Source organism: Helicoverpa armigera, chromosome 20 (assembly GCF_030705265.1).
Source record: "Helicoverpa armigera isolate CAAS_96S chromosome 20, ASM3070526v1, whole genome shotgun sequence".
Classification (NCBI taxonomy): domain Eukaryota; kingdom Metazoa; phylum Arthropoda; class Insecta; order Lepidoptera; family Noctuidae; genus Helicoverpa; species Helicoverpa armigera.
In genome coordinates, this window is record NC_087139.1 from 7,146,815 (window position 1) to 7,163,648 (window position 16,834).

Genomic DNA, 16,834 nt, shown 5'->3' on the forward strand with positions numbered 1-16,834 from the left:
TTTTTTAGAAAATCTTCGATCTCCAAAAAGCTGTGGTAGATACAGCTGGTATGAGAAGTGACTTAGACAAGCGCTACCAAGAGTTCACAGTCAAAACTAAATCCGTACATGACGACAACGCGGCACACTTTGAGCTGCAGCCAGCTCCAGTGGGGAGTGAGGAGTGGGTCGTGACGTCAGCAGGAGTTGAGCTGGCGGCAGCCTCTGGAAACGCTTCCGTAGTGACCGTGCTTTACCATAACCTAGGAGCAAGATTACCGTCCTTGAGAAGATACGTAGAGTACAAGTAAGGATTTCATTCATCCAGTTATTGTTTGATTTTATTTTTATTATGTTTATTATTTTTTTTTAATTTTATACATTTTTTATTTTCTTCCATCTCGGTGGTTGTAGCAGCACCTCTTCCAGGTCTGGCCGAGCGACAGAGTACACGGTAGCATCGCAACAAGTGCAAGTATCAGCGAGTGGCGCGGGAGTCGACGCTTCGCTTCCTCATACTGTGACACTGCTGTTCGCGCATTCCAAAAACTACAGTGCTATTGGTGAGCAAAACCATAACCCGACTCAAATAGTTCAAATGGGGTTCTTTAACGTTTAAGGTAGGTTAGATGAGCCGTCCTTCATTTATCTGTTCTCTCTCAGCGTCTCAGCTAGCATGCGGCGTTCGGTCGCGGTCGTCACCACGCGTGTGGAGCATGCAGGCGTGCGAGGTGCGCGTGCCTGAACACACGCACGTCGCGTGCCGCTGCCGGGGCCTCGCCACTATCGCACTCTTCACTGTCGACAGGGAGACACTCGTGAGTACGGAGCCTTAACACCATCCATTGGATTCAAAACAAGCCATTCAATGACCACATAATAATGCTTCCTCAGACAGACTCAGAAAAAGATCTTCGAGGAATAGTGAAAGTCACAGTGAGCCTTGGAGGTGCAATGTGTCTTGTTGCGGCATTACTGCAGCTCCTCAGTCTGGTGGCCGGTAGCAAGGCCAGGCTGCCCATACTGCTCAAAGCCGCCACTGCTGCCACGCATTCCGCAGCGGTGTTGGCTCTCCTGGAGTGCGACACGCGGCAGGTAGGATATGAGCGATAACATGCTAATCTGAATAGTAATTAGATGGTGTGCGACAAAAACTCAGACTGTATTTATTTGTCATTAGTCGGCGTGTCCCGGGCCGCTGGGCTGGGTATGCGCGGCGTGCTGGTGTGCGGGCTGTGCCGCGCTGTGTGCGCAGCCACTGCTCCTGCACGCTGAGCTGGCTGCCTCGGCTACACGCGCGCCCTCTGTCGGCCTGCTGGCGGGTACGTAGAGACATATACATACTTTGGGCAACACTGCCAAGCGTGTTGTTATACTCACGTGAACTGGTTGCAGGCGTGTGCACGCTGTGCTGGCTGACAGCGCGACTGTGGGGCGGTGCACCACTGCAGCTCGGCGCAGCTGCTAACGCCGTGTGTGGCGCGGGCGCCGCACTGTTGGCCGCGCTCACCCTTTGCCTTGCTCTCTGTGCAGCCAGGACGTTACGAACGGTATTAAAGCTCTGTTCATTTACTGTATCATGTAGTTCCTTGCTAAGTTTACATTCTCCAGGTCGAGTGATTTCTACTATATGTAATTTGTTTTTCCACGTCAGGTGACACACAAGCTACCCCCCGATAGACGCTCGTACGTGCGGGAGCGCGCACGTGTTGTGCGGCACACATTAGTGTTATTATTCACAACGTCAGCAACACAGGCGGCTGGGGTTGCGTACGCGCAGCCGGGCGAGAGGACCATGCCTCACGTCACCGCACTGTCAGTTGCTGCTCTCGCCAACGTAAGTCTTACAACATCTGTAGGTAGACACGCTGTTGGGAAAGCAGATCCATAACGTATTCTTGCTTGTTCAGGGCATAGCAATGCTGATATGCTACGTGATCTGTGATGAAGAGTGTCTGCATGCCGCGAGACGGCTACTCACACTCTCCTCCCACAACGAGTGGCACGAGTCACCGGAGGGAGACACCTCGCTTAGTTGTAAGTATTAATACAGTCCCTAGATATAGACGTCACATTATCACTTTAATTTTTTTACGGTAATCTGCTCTTTTGTAGTGTACATAAAGCAAGGACGTGAGGTGGAGTGCTCTTCATCCCACGTGTCACCAGCCAACACATACTGGCGAGCGCCTCCGCTGGAGGCTGCCAGCACAATGCACAGGTTAGGTACTATGCCACTTCATTATACTACTGATGTTAGTTTTTGATGACTATGGACTAGGTTTGATGAGTCGGTTCACCCGCAGGCGCGAGTCGAGCGGCGCGTGCGTGGCGGACATAGTGCGCTGCGTGGAGTACAAGCAGGCGCTGCTGTCGCCGCGCGCCGTGGACTCGCGCGCGCTCTGCGATCTCATACCCACCGGTAAGACTCTTGTGTTCTTGTATGTTGATGTTTTTGTAGAAGCAGTACAGCTGACACTACATTGTTAATGTATAAATAGTACAAATGATAGTTTTCTGTGTAGGGTGACTGAAAGAATGACAGTGATTAGATGTAGCTTCTTCTTCTTAGCAGAAGAAAATCTGATAATAGGTATATTGAATGATATTGATTTTGGCTTTCATTAGGTGGTGCAAGTGTGTGTGCACCCACACAGTCGCACGTGTCACACGTGTGTGTGGAACTGCGCGTACTGCCCGCGTCACCGCCAGTGCCGCGTGCGCAGCCATACAGCGACAGTAGTGACACGCCGAAGGTAATTATCACATCTATTAAGGAACAATATTCCTGTTCGAATTGTGTGTTCCATCTACAGCACTGTGTATATCATCAGGAAAGCTGCACAATGTGCTCACAGTCGAGTCCTGATGTGTCGGTGCCAGCACCAGCACCAGCTCGACCAATCAAGAGCTGCCTCAAGAAGCGCTCCTCGCAGCTGTCATGGAGCAGCTCGCTGCCGTCCATCCACCGGGAATGTGACGACAACAACCAATCACACACACAGCTAGTCAACACACACTCCCCCACGACTACCCACACATACACACCCACAGACAAAGTGCTCAACAAGATATCACACGACCTGGACTTCTTGTTGAACAGGACGCCGAGCCGCGCCGCCGACGCGTGCGCACAACGCATAGAGGAGGCGCCCACTTAGTAGTGCGCGCGCGCATAGCTGTAAGGTAACTTGTACGTACTTGTGGGAACAGGGAGTCAAATGTACATATTGTATTAGTAGTACAGACTGTATAGATAAATTAATTATAGAAGTAAGATGTTTTTTTAATATTTTGAAATTATATCGTAAATAAAAATGTAAATACGGATGTGTTTGTTCGTTGAATATATTCGCTGAAACGGCTGAATGGTGATAGAAAAGACCCCAGAGGCTTTTGGTAGATAGCGAATAAAATCCTTGAGCGTATACTCGAGTGAAACACCGGAAAGCAGCAAGTTGCTGCACAAATAAAGAGGTACCTTATATTTGCAGCGTCTGTAGTATTAAACAATTCTGAACAAGTTCATTGTAAAATATTAGTTAAATTGAATCAAATTAACTTTTGTTACAAATAAATGATCAAAATATCGAGACAAACGTGTGATATAATTTTGGAGCGAATGATATGTAATACGTTAATGTAAATATGTAGTTAGATAATAATGTTGTTTTGAGAAAAGACTAAAAATGTTGTTTCAGTATGATGACAAATGAGTCCAAAGGTGTACGCACATTTATCCGAGCCGAACGCGCTGTACAAATCGAAGTCAATGAAGTCTCGAACGAAAATATATGCATTTCTAATTCCTTTACTCCAGTTATCAGCATTGTCAGACACACAGAATTTTATGTTGTCATTGCGATTGGAAGCGTCCTTGAGCTCGCTCTCTTGAGAGCGAGGTCTTACTTATATGATTCCATGCAAAGAAGGCTGGCATAAATGTGCGTACACCTTTATACTGCTACAACTGGAAATATTTAATTTGTTCGTAACTAGAGTAACACGAAACATTACAGTAATATGTTATTGATAAATGTTATAAATTAGATATATGACATCACATTTCGTAAAGACAAAGACCAAATTATTTACCAATTTCGCTGAACTGACAGTATTATGTTTTTTTGTAATTATTTGAGTAGCGATGATGATGAAATGATTAATTTAAGTTTTAATATATTTTTGTATATTTGAAATGTTTTGTTTTATTTGTGTAATAAAATCTCATGAAATACCCATGTCTTTGTATTAGCTGGTATCAATTTATAATGTAGGTAAATAACTTGCCTTCTAATGTGAGATTCAAACTCCATAGTGCGAAAGGTAAGTAGTGAACAAGTTCTACACTTATGCACTGACTATAAATCTCATCGGCAATAACTTTTCAACAAACTTACATTAGACATAGGACCGACAAATTGTACCTTCTTAAAATTGATTTTTCTGACCTAACCGCCTAGCAGGTCAGTACACTAAACAGGATAAATATTATTTTATCCAATGTGAAACTTTTGTTAACGTATGTGCATGTACATATATGTTCTTTAATTTGAAAAAAAAAATGCGCATTCGTTTTTAAAATATTTACTGTAGGTACTGTAGCTCTGTCGACAAGTTTCTAGGTACTTACACACGCAAAAACAAAATTACAATGTTTCTATACAATACCTGGATATTAGAGACTAGCATTACATTGACGGCTTTTACACACCATTTAAGGTTTAGAAATACAAGGGGTATTTGATGAGTAACAAACAAAGGTAAATAAAGTAATTTAGAAAATACTCATAAAGTCCAACCCATGTGTGCTTTAGTTTTGTGATAGAAAAATAAATAACATTGTCGCAGTCGTTATTATTTATGAATAAGATGTTATCACCACAAATACTTCAATTTCTTTGATGTGGTGAAATAACGATGTGCAAACGTGAGATAATGGTATATTGTTTGTTATTTGTGTTTTTTGTACAGTTCCACGATAATGATGTACGTGTGTGTTTACCGACTGAATGAAAATATACTTATTTCATGAATTGTTTCTACAGTCGTACATTTCAGTATGTACTACCACACAGGGTCTGCCTAATTAGACGTCATGTTATTACTTACATGTTTTTTTTTTTCAAAGATACAATTATTTTTTACATCTTTGTATAAAAAAATATATTAGGTAGGTATACACACATAGTACCTACATATTCTCTTCTGATGAAAAGTTATGGAATTATTTCAATAATTTTTAATTGAATAATTAATAAAGGTATTCATTACTTCATTTCATATTTTGCCTGCATTCTTATTAAAATGAGGTTTCATTCATTTGAGGTACGAAAATATTAATTTAAAAAAAATATATGTTAACAGTAAATATTCATTCATTTAGGTATTTAATTGTGAAGATGATCCATTCAAAACAGATTCTATTTTTAAATTATTTCGTATGCATTCATAAATTTACTAAAATCGCTTTACATTTAGGTAGAAAATTCCCCATTGTAAGATATGCGGCGACCTCAACGCTCTCCACAAAGAGTTTAACTGTGCTGCCCTTTGACGTCAGTGTCGAATGTTTGCTGGGTCAAGTAATATCTTTTGAAGCATCTTTTGAATAAAAAGCGCTATAAATAGAAAATGGGACGATTGAGCGCAAGTTTCATAGATAGTTTCGAAGATGATAGCATATTATGATGCATATTTGTCGTAAAGGAAATACAAATTAATAGACTTGATAACATCGCTTATTATAACGCTCCAATTCGAAAAATCTATAACCATCTACCAACTATTAGTAGATTAGTAGATCGTAGATTACTGGTAGATTACTTTTGCAATTCAAGAAAATACGTTTAAACATCAACAGCAAAATCTGATAACAGAGTCGGGAAAGTAAGCGGTTAAAACCTCACCTCTTTACATTTTAGTAGCAATACAAAGCTAACAATGGCCGCCAATTGAAAGGAGCAAGGCGAGGGAGGGGGGGGGGTCGTTTTCACATTCTAAGAGGCATTTCTGTTCACTTTGAGCGATACGTGATCACTTAACATAATGTTAACGTGTGGTTTCTTGTGGAAACTTTAACTTTACACCAGCACGCACCGCCTGGGCGCAGAACTAAGGTAAGGTAAACGTACCAATAGTCGTCGGATTTCGGAAATCACTGACTTTGAAGCGCTACTGTGTGTTAAATATTCAATAGAAAATGAAAATTTTTGCATGACGTGATAGAGTATTTATTCATTATTCTAATTAACTAATGTTTTTTTAATTATTTTGATGGGTTTATATACTTATTAAGGCAAAAGTAAAAAAAAGGCGATTTGTACCAATAGTCGTCTGATTTGTACAGATACTCGTCAAATTATCCCAGTACTCGTCAACTTTTAATGCTAATGTAAACTCTCTGCTCTTGAACATAAGGTTCAAGTTATGTACATTATTTTTGCTTGAATTTGTTAAGCATACTTGTGCTTTTGAAACATTAGGTAGGTAGATAAATAAAAAACCAAATTCCTATTTAGAATAGCAGGTCATAATCTGTTAGAAGAGCAGGTATTCAATAAAACAGATACATGGTTGCATTTTAATTTATATTCCTATCTATCAAACGCTTGGAATCACAAAACCAGTCTATAAAATATCTATACCAATATTATAAAGCTTGTTTGTTTTTTTGTTTGTTTGAACGCGCTAATCTCAGGAACTACTGGTCCGATTTGAAAATTTATTTCAGTGGTAGTCAGCCCATTTATCGAGGAAGGCTATAGGCTTTTTATCCCGGTACGGGAAGTAGTTCCCACGGGATGCGGGTGAAACCGCTGGCTTATATTTTTAAATCATAATAACGATGCAGTCATGTGCATATGTAGCACGAGTAAAATAATTACTTTTAAAATATTTAAATTGTAAAATAAAATAATTAGTATTCACAAAAAATAAAAGCCACATTCATTTATATGGCTTTCCGCGAAATAATTACTAACATTCATAGATATGTAGGTAAGGTTGTCATTCATCAAAACTTCTGAACTGCTTAGCGCATGCTAAGTACCATTTGCAAAAATCTCTAAAGACAGTTTAAACTGTCTACTGTCTTAAAGGATCGATACTAACCGTTCAAACCCAATAATAATAATATCTAATAAGCCCCACAGGGCATCTGAGGCGGATGACGGGGAGTAGCGACGCGGGGCTATATATCTGAGTGTATAGTGTATAGTACCCCATCTCCGGCCTGCCGGAGTGAAGGTCTCCCGCCTCTTGGCTTGCCTTCATTGGCCGACCAGAGTGGAGTCGCTAGAGCAGGATTAGCAGTCCTGCTCGGAGGGTAGGTGCCTCGTGGTAAGTGGCGAGTGGGCCGGTGATGCTGGACCCACGTTGCGTTTAAAGTCCGCCGAGGTATCCTCACCCTTCAGCCGCTCATCATTTTCCCAACTATGTTGGGGTCGGCTTCCAGTCTAACCGGATTCAGCCGAGTACCAGTACTTTACAAGAAGCGACTGCCTATCTGACCTCCTCAATCCAGTTACCCAGGCAACCCAATACCCCTTGGTTAGACCGGTGTGAGACTTACTGGCTTTTGACTACCCGTAACGGCTGCCAAGGATGTTCAAGGATAGCCGGGACCTACAGTTTAACGTGCTATCCGAAACATAGTCATTGGTGTCATCGCAGGATATACTTAGAAAGTACATACAAACTTAGAAAAGTTGCGTTGGTACTTGCCTGACCTGGAATCGAACCCGCGCCCTCATACTTGAGAGGTTGATTCTTGGCCCACCAGGCCACCACGACTTTTTCCAGGTGCCTCCATAGTACCTCCATAGTTAGCAATAGTTTAGCACAGAACCGGAGTTTGTCCTTGGGTTCATTTCTGTAGTATATACAGGGATAATCGTCGGTTTTGTGTCACCATTTCATTAAAGTTGTCTCAAAAGGGCGTTTTAAATTTTCTTGCTGCATCTGATGTTATGTGTGTGCCCTTGATTTACAGCTTTTATGACTTTTAAAAGGCCCTCTTGCTGGTAGTTTCTTTCAGTCATGATCTGCTATTAAAATTTACATATAAATACAGACAATTTTAAATAAAAAAATCTTACTTAAGATTACTCTTTATTAATTATTATCAATATCGAATACGACAAGCAAAGAAGTGACAGCGATGGAAGCTATGTCATCTTAGTTTTAAAACTGATTTTAATATTTTTTGCGTCAAAACTAGTTGAATGACATAATTTTTATACAGGCGCTATTAAGGCACGTTAGGAAGACGCGGTACAATACGCGTGACGAAATGCACTTATTTCGAACAAAAAGCATAGTGTAAGAACAGTCAATTTTTGTTTGCCACAAATTGTAATCCAAGCGTAGTAGAAACAAAGGCTAGTGCTAGACCTACTTGTCCCCAAAGCTTGATCTTAATCAAAAGTCGGAGGCCTACAGCGGCCAATATATACCTGAAAAAACACTCGTAGAAAGTGCATACTTATAGAAAACAGGGGATTTAACCATTAAGAAACATATTAATTGAATCGAATAACATGACTGTGTACGTGCATCTAGAACCAGCAGAGTTAAATTTACCCCTAAGAAAAATCTTAAAAGAAACGCAGTTTTATGAACAAATGTAGTCTAAACCTTAAATATGTTTGTTCTAGACAGTTATCAATTTTGTAAAAGTCCCGATATTAGCTATTTATTCGCATTCTGTACTGTAAAACACAAAATATCCTCATTATGACGAGTTTAGGTGCAACTTTTGAGCATGTCCCAGTAGTCGTCATAATAATTGTAAAATTGACGGGTTTTGGGTCAAATGGGAGTTTTGAAGTACCAATAGATGTCACATTAAAAAAATATATCTTCTATGTTAAAAGTATTCCAAATTGCATATTACATCGCTAGCAAATAAACTTAACTATCTAATTAAACAAAGAAACATACCACAGGCCCCACTGGAGTTATGTAAATCAAAACACAAAACCACGTGCTGAGTTTCACTTTTGACAGCTGAACTTCACGAAAAAACGATTTTGTTAGGGCACACACGTTTGAAATAACATATCTTAGAAACCGTGACTGTTAAAACCCCGTATTGTTATTTCAATTGTGCAATATATTATCAAGAATATATTGATATATAAACCGGCCCATTTTAAGTTCAGTAGAAAATAATAATAAAAGTTTCTAGATTAATTGACGACTATTGGGGCATGACGACTTCACCCGCGTTTACCTTAAGTCAACTGAGTAAGTATACATATGTATATCTACCTAACTACGTGATCAAAGGAAAAAAACGAAAATTAAGTACCTACTGATATTTGTTCTTCTATCACTCAAAAAATATTGAATGACTTTTTTCTGAAACTTGGGAGTAATATAGCATAGGCATACATTAAAATAACACATAGACTACGAATTGTTTGAGTGCGGGAAATAGGTCCCTCACGAAGCGGGTGAAGCTAGGTGGCACATATTTAGATCATGTTCCTCTGCTCGTGTTGTGAATCCGCAAATAGCTTTCGCTGTTTGCCCTTTATAACCGCTATGCCGATATAACTGATATGTAACTATTTGTGGTAACACACTAGATGTGTTATGTGAAGTGACGTATCAATCTCAATCTCAATAACTATTTGAACAATAGCAGGACCAGCTTATACCCGTGGTTTCACCAGAGCTCCGAGATACCATGTTAACATAGATAAAAAGAACCCTACTTATACATATGTTACTCTTACACAAGTACTGATTACTTATTGCCTGTTTTCATCAAAATCCGTCCAGTAGTAGTACACATGTTTGACGTGAAAGAGTAACAAACATACAGATCCATGTTGTACATCTATAAAAACATAGGTAACTGTCAGCAGAAAGGCTAAAATAAAGATGCTTTGATATGAAACGAGCTCAGTTTAATATTAGGGGTTAAAGTATGAAATTGCCGTTTTATTCTAGTAGGTTTTTGAATTGCCATAGAGTCTTCATGGTTTGAGGTTTTCGAATGGAACTTTTTTCACGTGGTTTCTGTGATGTTCTTCTTTTAAAAAATGTGAAACATTTGATTATCGATGTTCAATTGTTTTTGTTATTCAACTTAAACAAGAAAGATGGATACTGCGAAAATTTGAGTAATTTTTGAATATGAGTTCCGACGCGGGATTGAACGGCAGAAACAGCCCGCAATATCAATGCTGCATTTGAAGAGGTGTCTGCTAAAGAACGCGCCGTGCGATTTTGGATTAAACGCTTTCGTGGTGGAAACTTCGACTTGAAGAACGAGCCATGAGAAAGACCGCCTGACAGGTGATTAACGAGAAATTAAGAGAGACGGTGAACGCCGATCCTAGTCAAACTACCCAGATACCCAGCCGAACACCGAATAATGTTGAAAAAATTAGCAGTAAAACAGCCACGACTCATGAATCGACCTTCACCGCTATTGCTCCATGACAACGCGAGGCCTCATACAGCAAAATAAACCGTTTTAACTCTTCAGGAACTGCAGTTGGAAACTATTCGTCTTCCTCCATATTCGCCAGACCTTGCTCTAACGGACGACCATTTTTTTTGTGATTTGGACAATTATCTACGTCACAAGAAGTTTCTTCCCAGGAGGCAGAACAAAATTCTTTCACACTGTTTGTGCAGTCTAGATCCTCAGAGTTCTATCGTAAAGGCATAAATGACCTTCTTATTAGATGACCGCAATGTATAGATAATAATGGCAACTATTTTGATTAAATAAGTTTGTTAAAAATTAAAAAAAAATACAATTTAGGTTTTCAGTACAAATCGGCAATTTCATACTTTAACCCCTATTATAACATCACATGAGTGATAGCATATCCTTTGATTCTATGATCTGTGACATTGCGGGAAACGAAACTATGTAAAGCTGACCTGTATTATATGTTATTTGGTTCAGTTGATGTTCACTCGAATAGTTGATGTAGCCGCCACTGAAATATTCCCATGACTGAACTTCCTTTAACTTGTAAGAGCTCGTGGGTTATTCATGATTTGTGTATTATGGACGTCTTCTGTTTCCGAAGAAATACAATAGCTGAACTATTTTGACATATCGGACTTTTATCTTAGGCTAAAGGCTTATTCCTCTTCTGACATGCTGACAATTGCATATTAGAAAAATGTCTGGATAGATCATAAAAGACTACATTATTTCGTAAACGGTAACAAATAAGTAACATTAATCTTCTTTACTAATATTATGAATGTTAAATTCTATCTGTCTGACGTGCTTTCACGCCAATACTGCTTAGTTTGAGAGTAGTAGTTAGTTTACTGCAAAGTTTGAGAGAGCTTGAGAATGGAGATAGTCTACCTACTTTTTATCTAAGTGCGCGGAATAGTTCACCAGGGACGCAGGTGGACCCGCGGAGAACAGCTGCTATAACATAAGTAGGTAAGAATATAAATTGTGTCCAGACTTCTCCGTTCAAGTCCGAGTGTAAAACATAAAGTTTAAAACGGAATAATATTTGCAAGTGTCGGTGGTAAGAGGGAAATAAATCCTTAATTTTCCGCGTGCACTCCCGAACAGTATGCAAATTCAATTTGGTTCACAGTCGAGAGGAAATATAAATCAAAGCGAAGTTTATGAATAACTTTTAACCACTCGCTGTGGATCCGTAGGCAGGGGAGCCGAAGTGTTTATTGGCCTAATGGTAAACAACAATAAACGTAATTAAGGTTTTTTTGGAAATCAGGTAACACAGAACTAAAATAGGTTAGTTTTATCTTCAGTCTAGCATCCGCATGCGAATTCACCCGCTTTTTGGGGAAACGCGATAAATCAAATATGGAACGCTGACATAATTTTTTAAATCAGACCAGCCTGATGCCTAAGATGCGCACGTTAATGCTAACAAACTTAGGTACAGCATTATAAAATTCGATTGAACTGATACTTACAGTGATAATACTCTGCATAAGAATATAAAAACAATATTCGCAAGCACACAGAAATGTTTAAACTGTCTTAATTAAACATTACAAACGCTCGAACGCCTTCAACGGATATGAGTATAAACCGGCTTAATTGCATTCAAGTGACCCAGTTCTGAGCAGTAAGACCGGGCGCCACAGTCCGACAGCCGCGACTTAGCGCGCAATTAGGACGCGTCTGCCTCTCTCAGCTCAATGCCTTAACCGAGCACTAAGCCTGCCTCATCACGTTTACACTCACTCATATTCACGCTGACGACTTTAAGCTAATGTATCCTCACTTGTGTTTAATTGCTCTTTATCATTATAATTTGTAGTTGTAGGAAGATTTAAGCTTTAAACCGACGTTTATTTATAACATATCCTGAAAATAACTACTTACATACTGTCTCAATGGGGAATTCAAACGCTGTACATACACGTGTTGGTAAGAATCAATATCTTAAGTGGGTTATGCACAGAAAATATCAATAAAACTCAAGCACTGGAACAACGTTAAGCACTGATAAATAAATAAGAGACTTCTCTTCTTAAGCACGAAAGTACAGCAAAATATTTAGCTCAATCTGAATGATAATAATTTATGTATAGAGGTCAGCTCAAAGGTCTGACTGAGAGATTTCTTAGTTGTAAATACTCAAGCACTCTCCAGACCTCATCGCTTATCGAAGATTCTACAATCTTTCTTTGCAAAATTAAATACCTTTTAGTTCTTCAGTGACTATATCTGTCCATAGAGGTAGAAACCGATAGATAAACCCATTATGATAAAGTGTCATATCACTTGTAGGTGTTTGACGTGGCATTAGTGCGCGGCGCGGGTGTCGTGAGAGCACAAGGCAGGCCTCAGGTGAGCAGGTAATAATGTCCGACATTGCTCCACGTTCGCGCCCCCGCCATCAGACGTGACCGGTTTGTGAGAAAAGCTTTATCGTCATCCTGTTACACTGTAGGGCACTTCAGGCTTTGTAATTTGTGTGAGACAAAATAAAATTAGACAAACATAAACGTATAGTTTATATACCAGCTGCCATGGTAGAGGCATGTGATGCGGAGGAATAAGGAACACACTTTGTAAACAAGTGTAAGGGACGATCGGACGGATCATTTGAAAATGAAAGTATTTGATCACTAGAATGAATTTGTAATCAATTGTTGATAAGAATAATTCATTGGATTTGAGATAGGTATAATCTAACAATGACCACATAAAACAGCTGATATCGTTAAGTCATACACATTTAAACTTATAAGTTAAGGGGCATATTTAGACGCAGCTTGAAGATGATTTGGTCATTTAACATTAAATATATATGCTGCGTATAGAAAAATACATAGTTAAATGAGTGGACAGAATATCTAATAATTCTAATAAATAGTAAATAAGCAAATACTCCCCGGGTTTTATGTTCGTCTCGAACACTTTCAAATCAGTCCGTTGGGATGACAGCCGTTTCTTTACGATAGATTTCTATTGTTGTCTCTCAACGAAATCACTCACTAACATTTGTCCTTATATATAATCACTAAATCTACTGATTCTAAGGTCATTTACAATAATTAAATCACTAAAACTATTTAATTTTAAAATAAAATCTAGGACACATATTTTTGACAACCGGCCGCCAGTGTTGCCATCCACAACACTATTTCAAGCAGTCCATATGGTCAGTTTTCTCATAATACAAATACAACTATTTAGAAGTGTTAAGTGGTAATTGCAGTATCCTCTTGTTCCTTGAAGGGGTCAAGGAACTAGAGGATACTGTAATTTTGTTAATAATAATTAGGTACACTTCGGTGTAACACTGATCCAAAATTCAGCTGAATTGGCAGTTTTCCTCGTCCCTATACCTGCGTGATAATAACATTCTCAGTAGACATAGTTCAGCACGCAGTAGTTTATATCTTTGATTGAGTTGCCATTGTGATGGTCCAGGGCAGCCCAATGGACTTTGTACAACAATGCATTCACGTGTTGCATACAACGTGCATTGTAACACAGATTGATGCAAATCTAGCGAATTGTATAGACTGTTATTATAGCAGATATCTACAGTTATATATTATGTAGTTGAACATCAATGTTTGTGAATGAATACATATCGTTATTGAGTGACTCTAAATCATTGATGATGTTTAGAAAAATCTTTGTCTTTGGTTTATCTTTTTTTCTCATAAAAATGCTGCTTAAAAATCAGCCTCCGACGAAGGTGTTCAGACATTGACCATAACAAAGTTTGATATTATGTAAGTACATATTTAGGTACCTACTAGCTGTTACTTAAAAGTTCAAATTGGTTCAACTTTTGTAATAGGTAAGTTAACCTTCACAAGATATTGTTCACTGACGAGTAAAAATATTCATAGGGTTATTTTATGACTGAATATAAAAGTAGGTTTATATTCGATATAAAGCCTTTTCTGTTCTAGAAGCTATAACAAGTTTTTGTTTGCTCAGTTAGCAGTTTGTTAGCTTTCCATTTTTGTTAAATAATTTTGGAAACATTGAAGCGACGCGACGCGGTCATGAAATTCAATTTTAGTAATTGGATCTCAGATAACTTTGGGATCAATTATTCTCAGTAGAATTATAGATAAGTTATTCCTTATGCAGGGAAGTTTCAGTTAAAATTATGCTACCTGGGCCACGATACCCTTATCAGATAATATAACTGTAAAGGGTGTATAAATGACAGCCAGATATACCTCAATGTAACATCGAAGAATACATGAACTGACGGTCACAAAACTGTAAAAAATTGTACCAAGTACCTTAATTAGTCTTCTATAAATTGCCTGCATAATATACAAGTGTATTCTATCAACTTTGATTTTAAATAATTTAATAGCGATTTATCGCAATCAACTAAGTACTTAGGAACTCATAACTGAATTATAGACGCTAACTGAAAGAGCGTCTTATTAAAGTGTGTTATTAACAGTGCGAGATAATGATCATCTTAACTTTCTGTAGGTGAAGTTGTTCGCGTAGGGGTGTGAAAACTAACCCTGATTTCCACTTCACAGCCTCAAAGCCTGAAAGAAAGCGTCAGTGCCCCGGCGTCAGCCGCAGTGAATGGACGCGGGGCTATGCCGCTTGTTGTCGTGTCGGGAACGTGAATACGTAGCGTGTTGCGTAAGTGAATGTGTGAACAGTGAGTGAGAGGTTACCTCTAGGATTTTTCTTATCAATAGTTTACGAAACTGCATATAAAATTTTATGTATTGCATTTCAAATTGTAGAAAAATGGACTGGGGTCTGTCTATAAATAACATGACTTTTCCTTAACTGTAACTGAAAAAACAACGTAACACTATGTACCTACACTTTTACTTTTATTTTGCTACTTACCTACTCGGTTGAATCGAATTAAATACTTTCAAAGACTAATTTGCATTTTGATTTTTGCCTTATCGGTAGGTATCTCTTGTCACACACATACCTTTATACCTGTTACAGATCTTAGCATAAACAGACACTAACAAACCTATTAAGGACAATTAGTTTGGTGGCATCGTTTCCATACCGTAGAACATTCATTTGTCACCTAATAACCTCTATAGAGAAGCAACAACATATTAGCAACTCTTTATGTGACCGATCTTCGGAGTTGGCACGCGTACATTGTGTGTTTCATTAGCTAATAGAAACTAGTGTTCTGAACATGGCGATCGTGCTACAGCGTAATGCCATGATCCTCACACAAAAGTAACTATTTTGCATTGCTTTAGTCATGCTGACTACTATAAAAGATGACATGCAGTTGTTAACTGTCGTATGGATATAAATGCGACTCGTTACACTAAATAGAGACACAGCTAAGTATGTAACGGGAGTACAATGGGAGACCTCTCCCATTGCACTTTTTATGATTTCCAACATAAGAAATGGTCAAGACAGCTCGTTAAAGGAAACTTTGTAATGTATATTAACAAACTGACCCCACAGTCAAACCATTACAACGGTTTTGTGGGGCTTAGCACATAAGATAAAGGACGTGGCACATTACAGCAGCACCGCAACAGCACGGCTCCACACCAGCATTTAAGTTGTCATTCAATTTAGAGCATTAAATCGTGTATATTATAATATATTTCGTAATGTCAATATGAAAAAGCCAACGGCGAGCAGTCAGCGTGCTTGCCGCTTCCACACAACTCGACTCGCCGCCCGCGTGCTGCAAGCGAGCGGTCCTCATGCGTACAGCGCGCCGACGGCGTGCTAATTGCGCGCCGACTCCGAGCCGGCAGCGAAACAACGTCATTACGTCGTGTTCAATCATAACATCAATCATAATCGTCTTAAAATAAGATTGAGTTTGCGGTGACAGCAAGCTTACACATCGCGGCCGGCGCGCCGACGGCGAGCGGACAGCGCGTGGTTGGCGCGCCGTCGGCGCGCCGTCCGCTTGCCGTCCGCTCGCCGTAGTCTTAATTCGAGGCGACGCCGTGCTGTTGCCGTGCTGCTATAATGTGCCACAAGCTTAAGGCTACATTTGTGATATATAATAATAAATAAATAATAAAAAAAAAAAATAAACATAGGATCGATTATCAAATAAGTGTCTGAAAATAAATACAGAACCGTAAAATACTTGTGAAATAACTTTTTCAAGGTAAATTTCTCGATGTTAAAAGTATCTTCAAGAAGGGTGGCACGGAGCTCACGCGCTAATTTGCAAATCCAATTTATTATTTTGCTTCACGAAGTTGTCGTGGCGTTTATCTTGTCAAGTAGAAAGTAAATGCTTTCGTATTTTTTTTGGAATCATTTTATCAGATAACTTTATTTTGCTTGTAAAAGTTTTTACGTCGCAATTGGCGTTGTTAAATACGATCGAATTAATACTTAAAGGTATTTTGAAGATATTTTTAGCTTTTC

The 16,834-nt window shown here is 39.1% G+C and overlaps 1 protein-coding gene across 5 annotated transcripts in view; it reads left to right on the forward strand.

Moving 5' to 3' along the window:
- Positions 1 to 3,756, forward strand: part of LOC110373469 (uncharacterized) — a 141,006-nt gene extending 137,250 nt beyond the window's left edge. For 2 of the 5 annotated variants that reach the window (XM_064039610.1, XM_064039613.1), the window contains 12 exons: positions 9 to 286; positions 394 to 542; positions 643 to 797; positions 874 to 1,074; positions 1,160 to 1,301; positions 1,375 to 1,529; positions 1,634 to 1,816; positions 1,890 to 2,016; positions 2,095 to 2,200; positions 2,286 to 2,401; positions 2,608 to 2,735; positions 2,814 to 3,756. In XM_064039610.1, the coding sequence (XP_063895680.1) occupies positions 9 to 286; positions 394 to 542; positions 643 to 797; positions 874 to 1,074; positions 1,160 to 1,301; positions 1,375 to 1,529; positions 1,634 to 1,816; positions 1,890 to 2,016; positions 2,095 to 2,200; positions 2,286 to 2,401; positions 2,608 to 2,735; positions 2,814 to 3,140 (2,067 nt within the window). In that variant the 3' untranslated portion in view covers positions 3,141 to 3,756. Of the gene's footprint in view, positions 1 to 8; positions 287 to 393; positions 543 to 642; positions 798 to 873; positions 1,075 to 1,159; positions 1,302 to 1,374; positions 1,530 to 1,633; positions 1,817 to 1,889; positions 2,017 to 2,094; positions 2,206 to 2,285; positions 2,402 to 2,607; positions 2,736 to 2,813 lie in introns of those variants that run through there. The other 3 variants (XM_064039611.1, XM_064039612.1, XR_010277454.1) reach the window with 3 other exon arrangements.
- Positions 3,757 to 16,834: the final 13,078 nt, after the last annotated feature.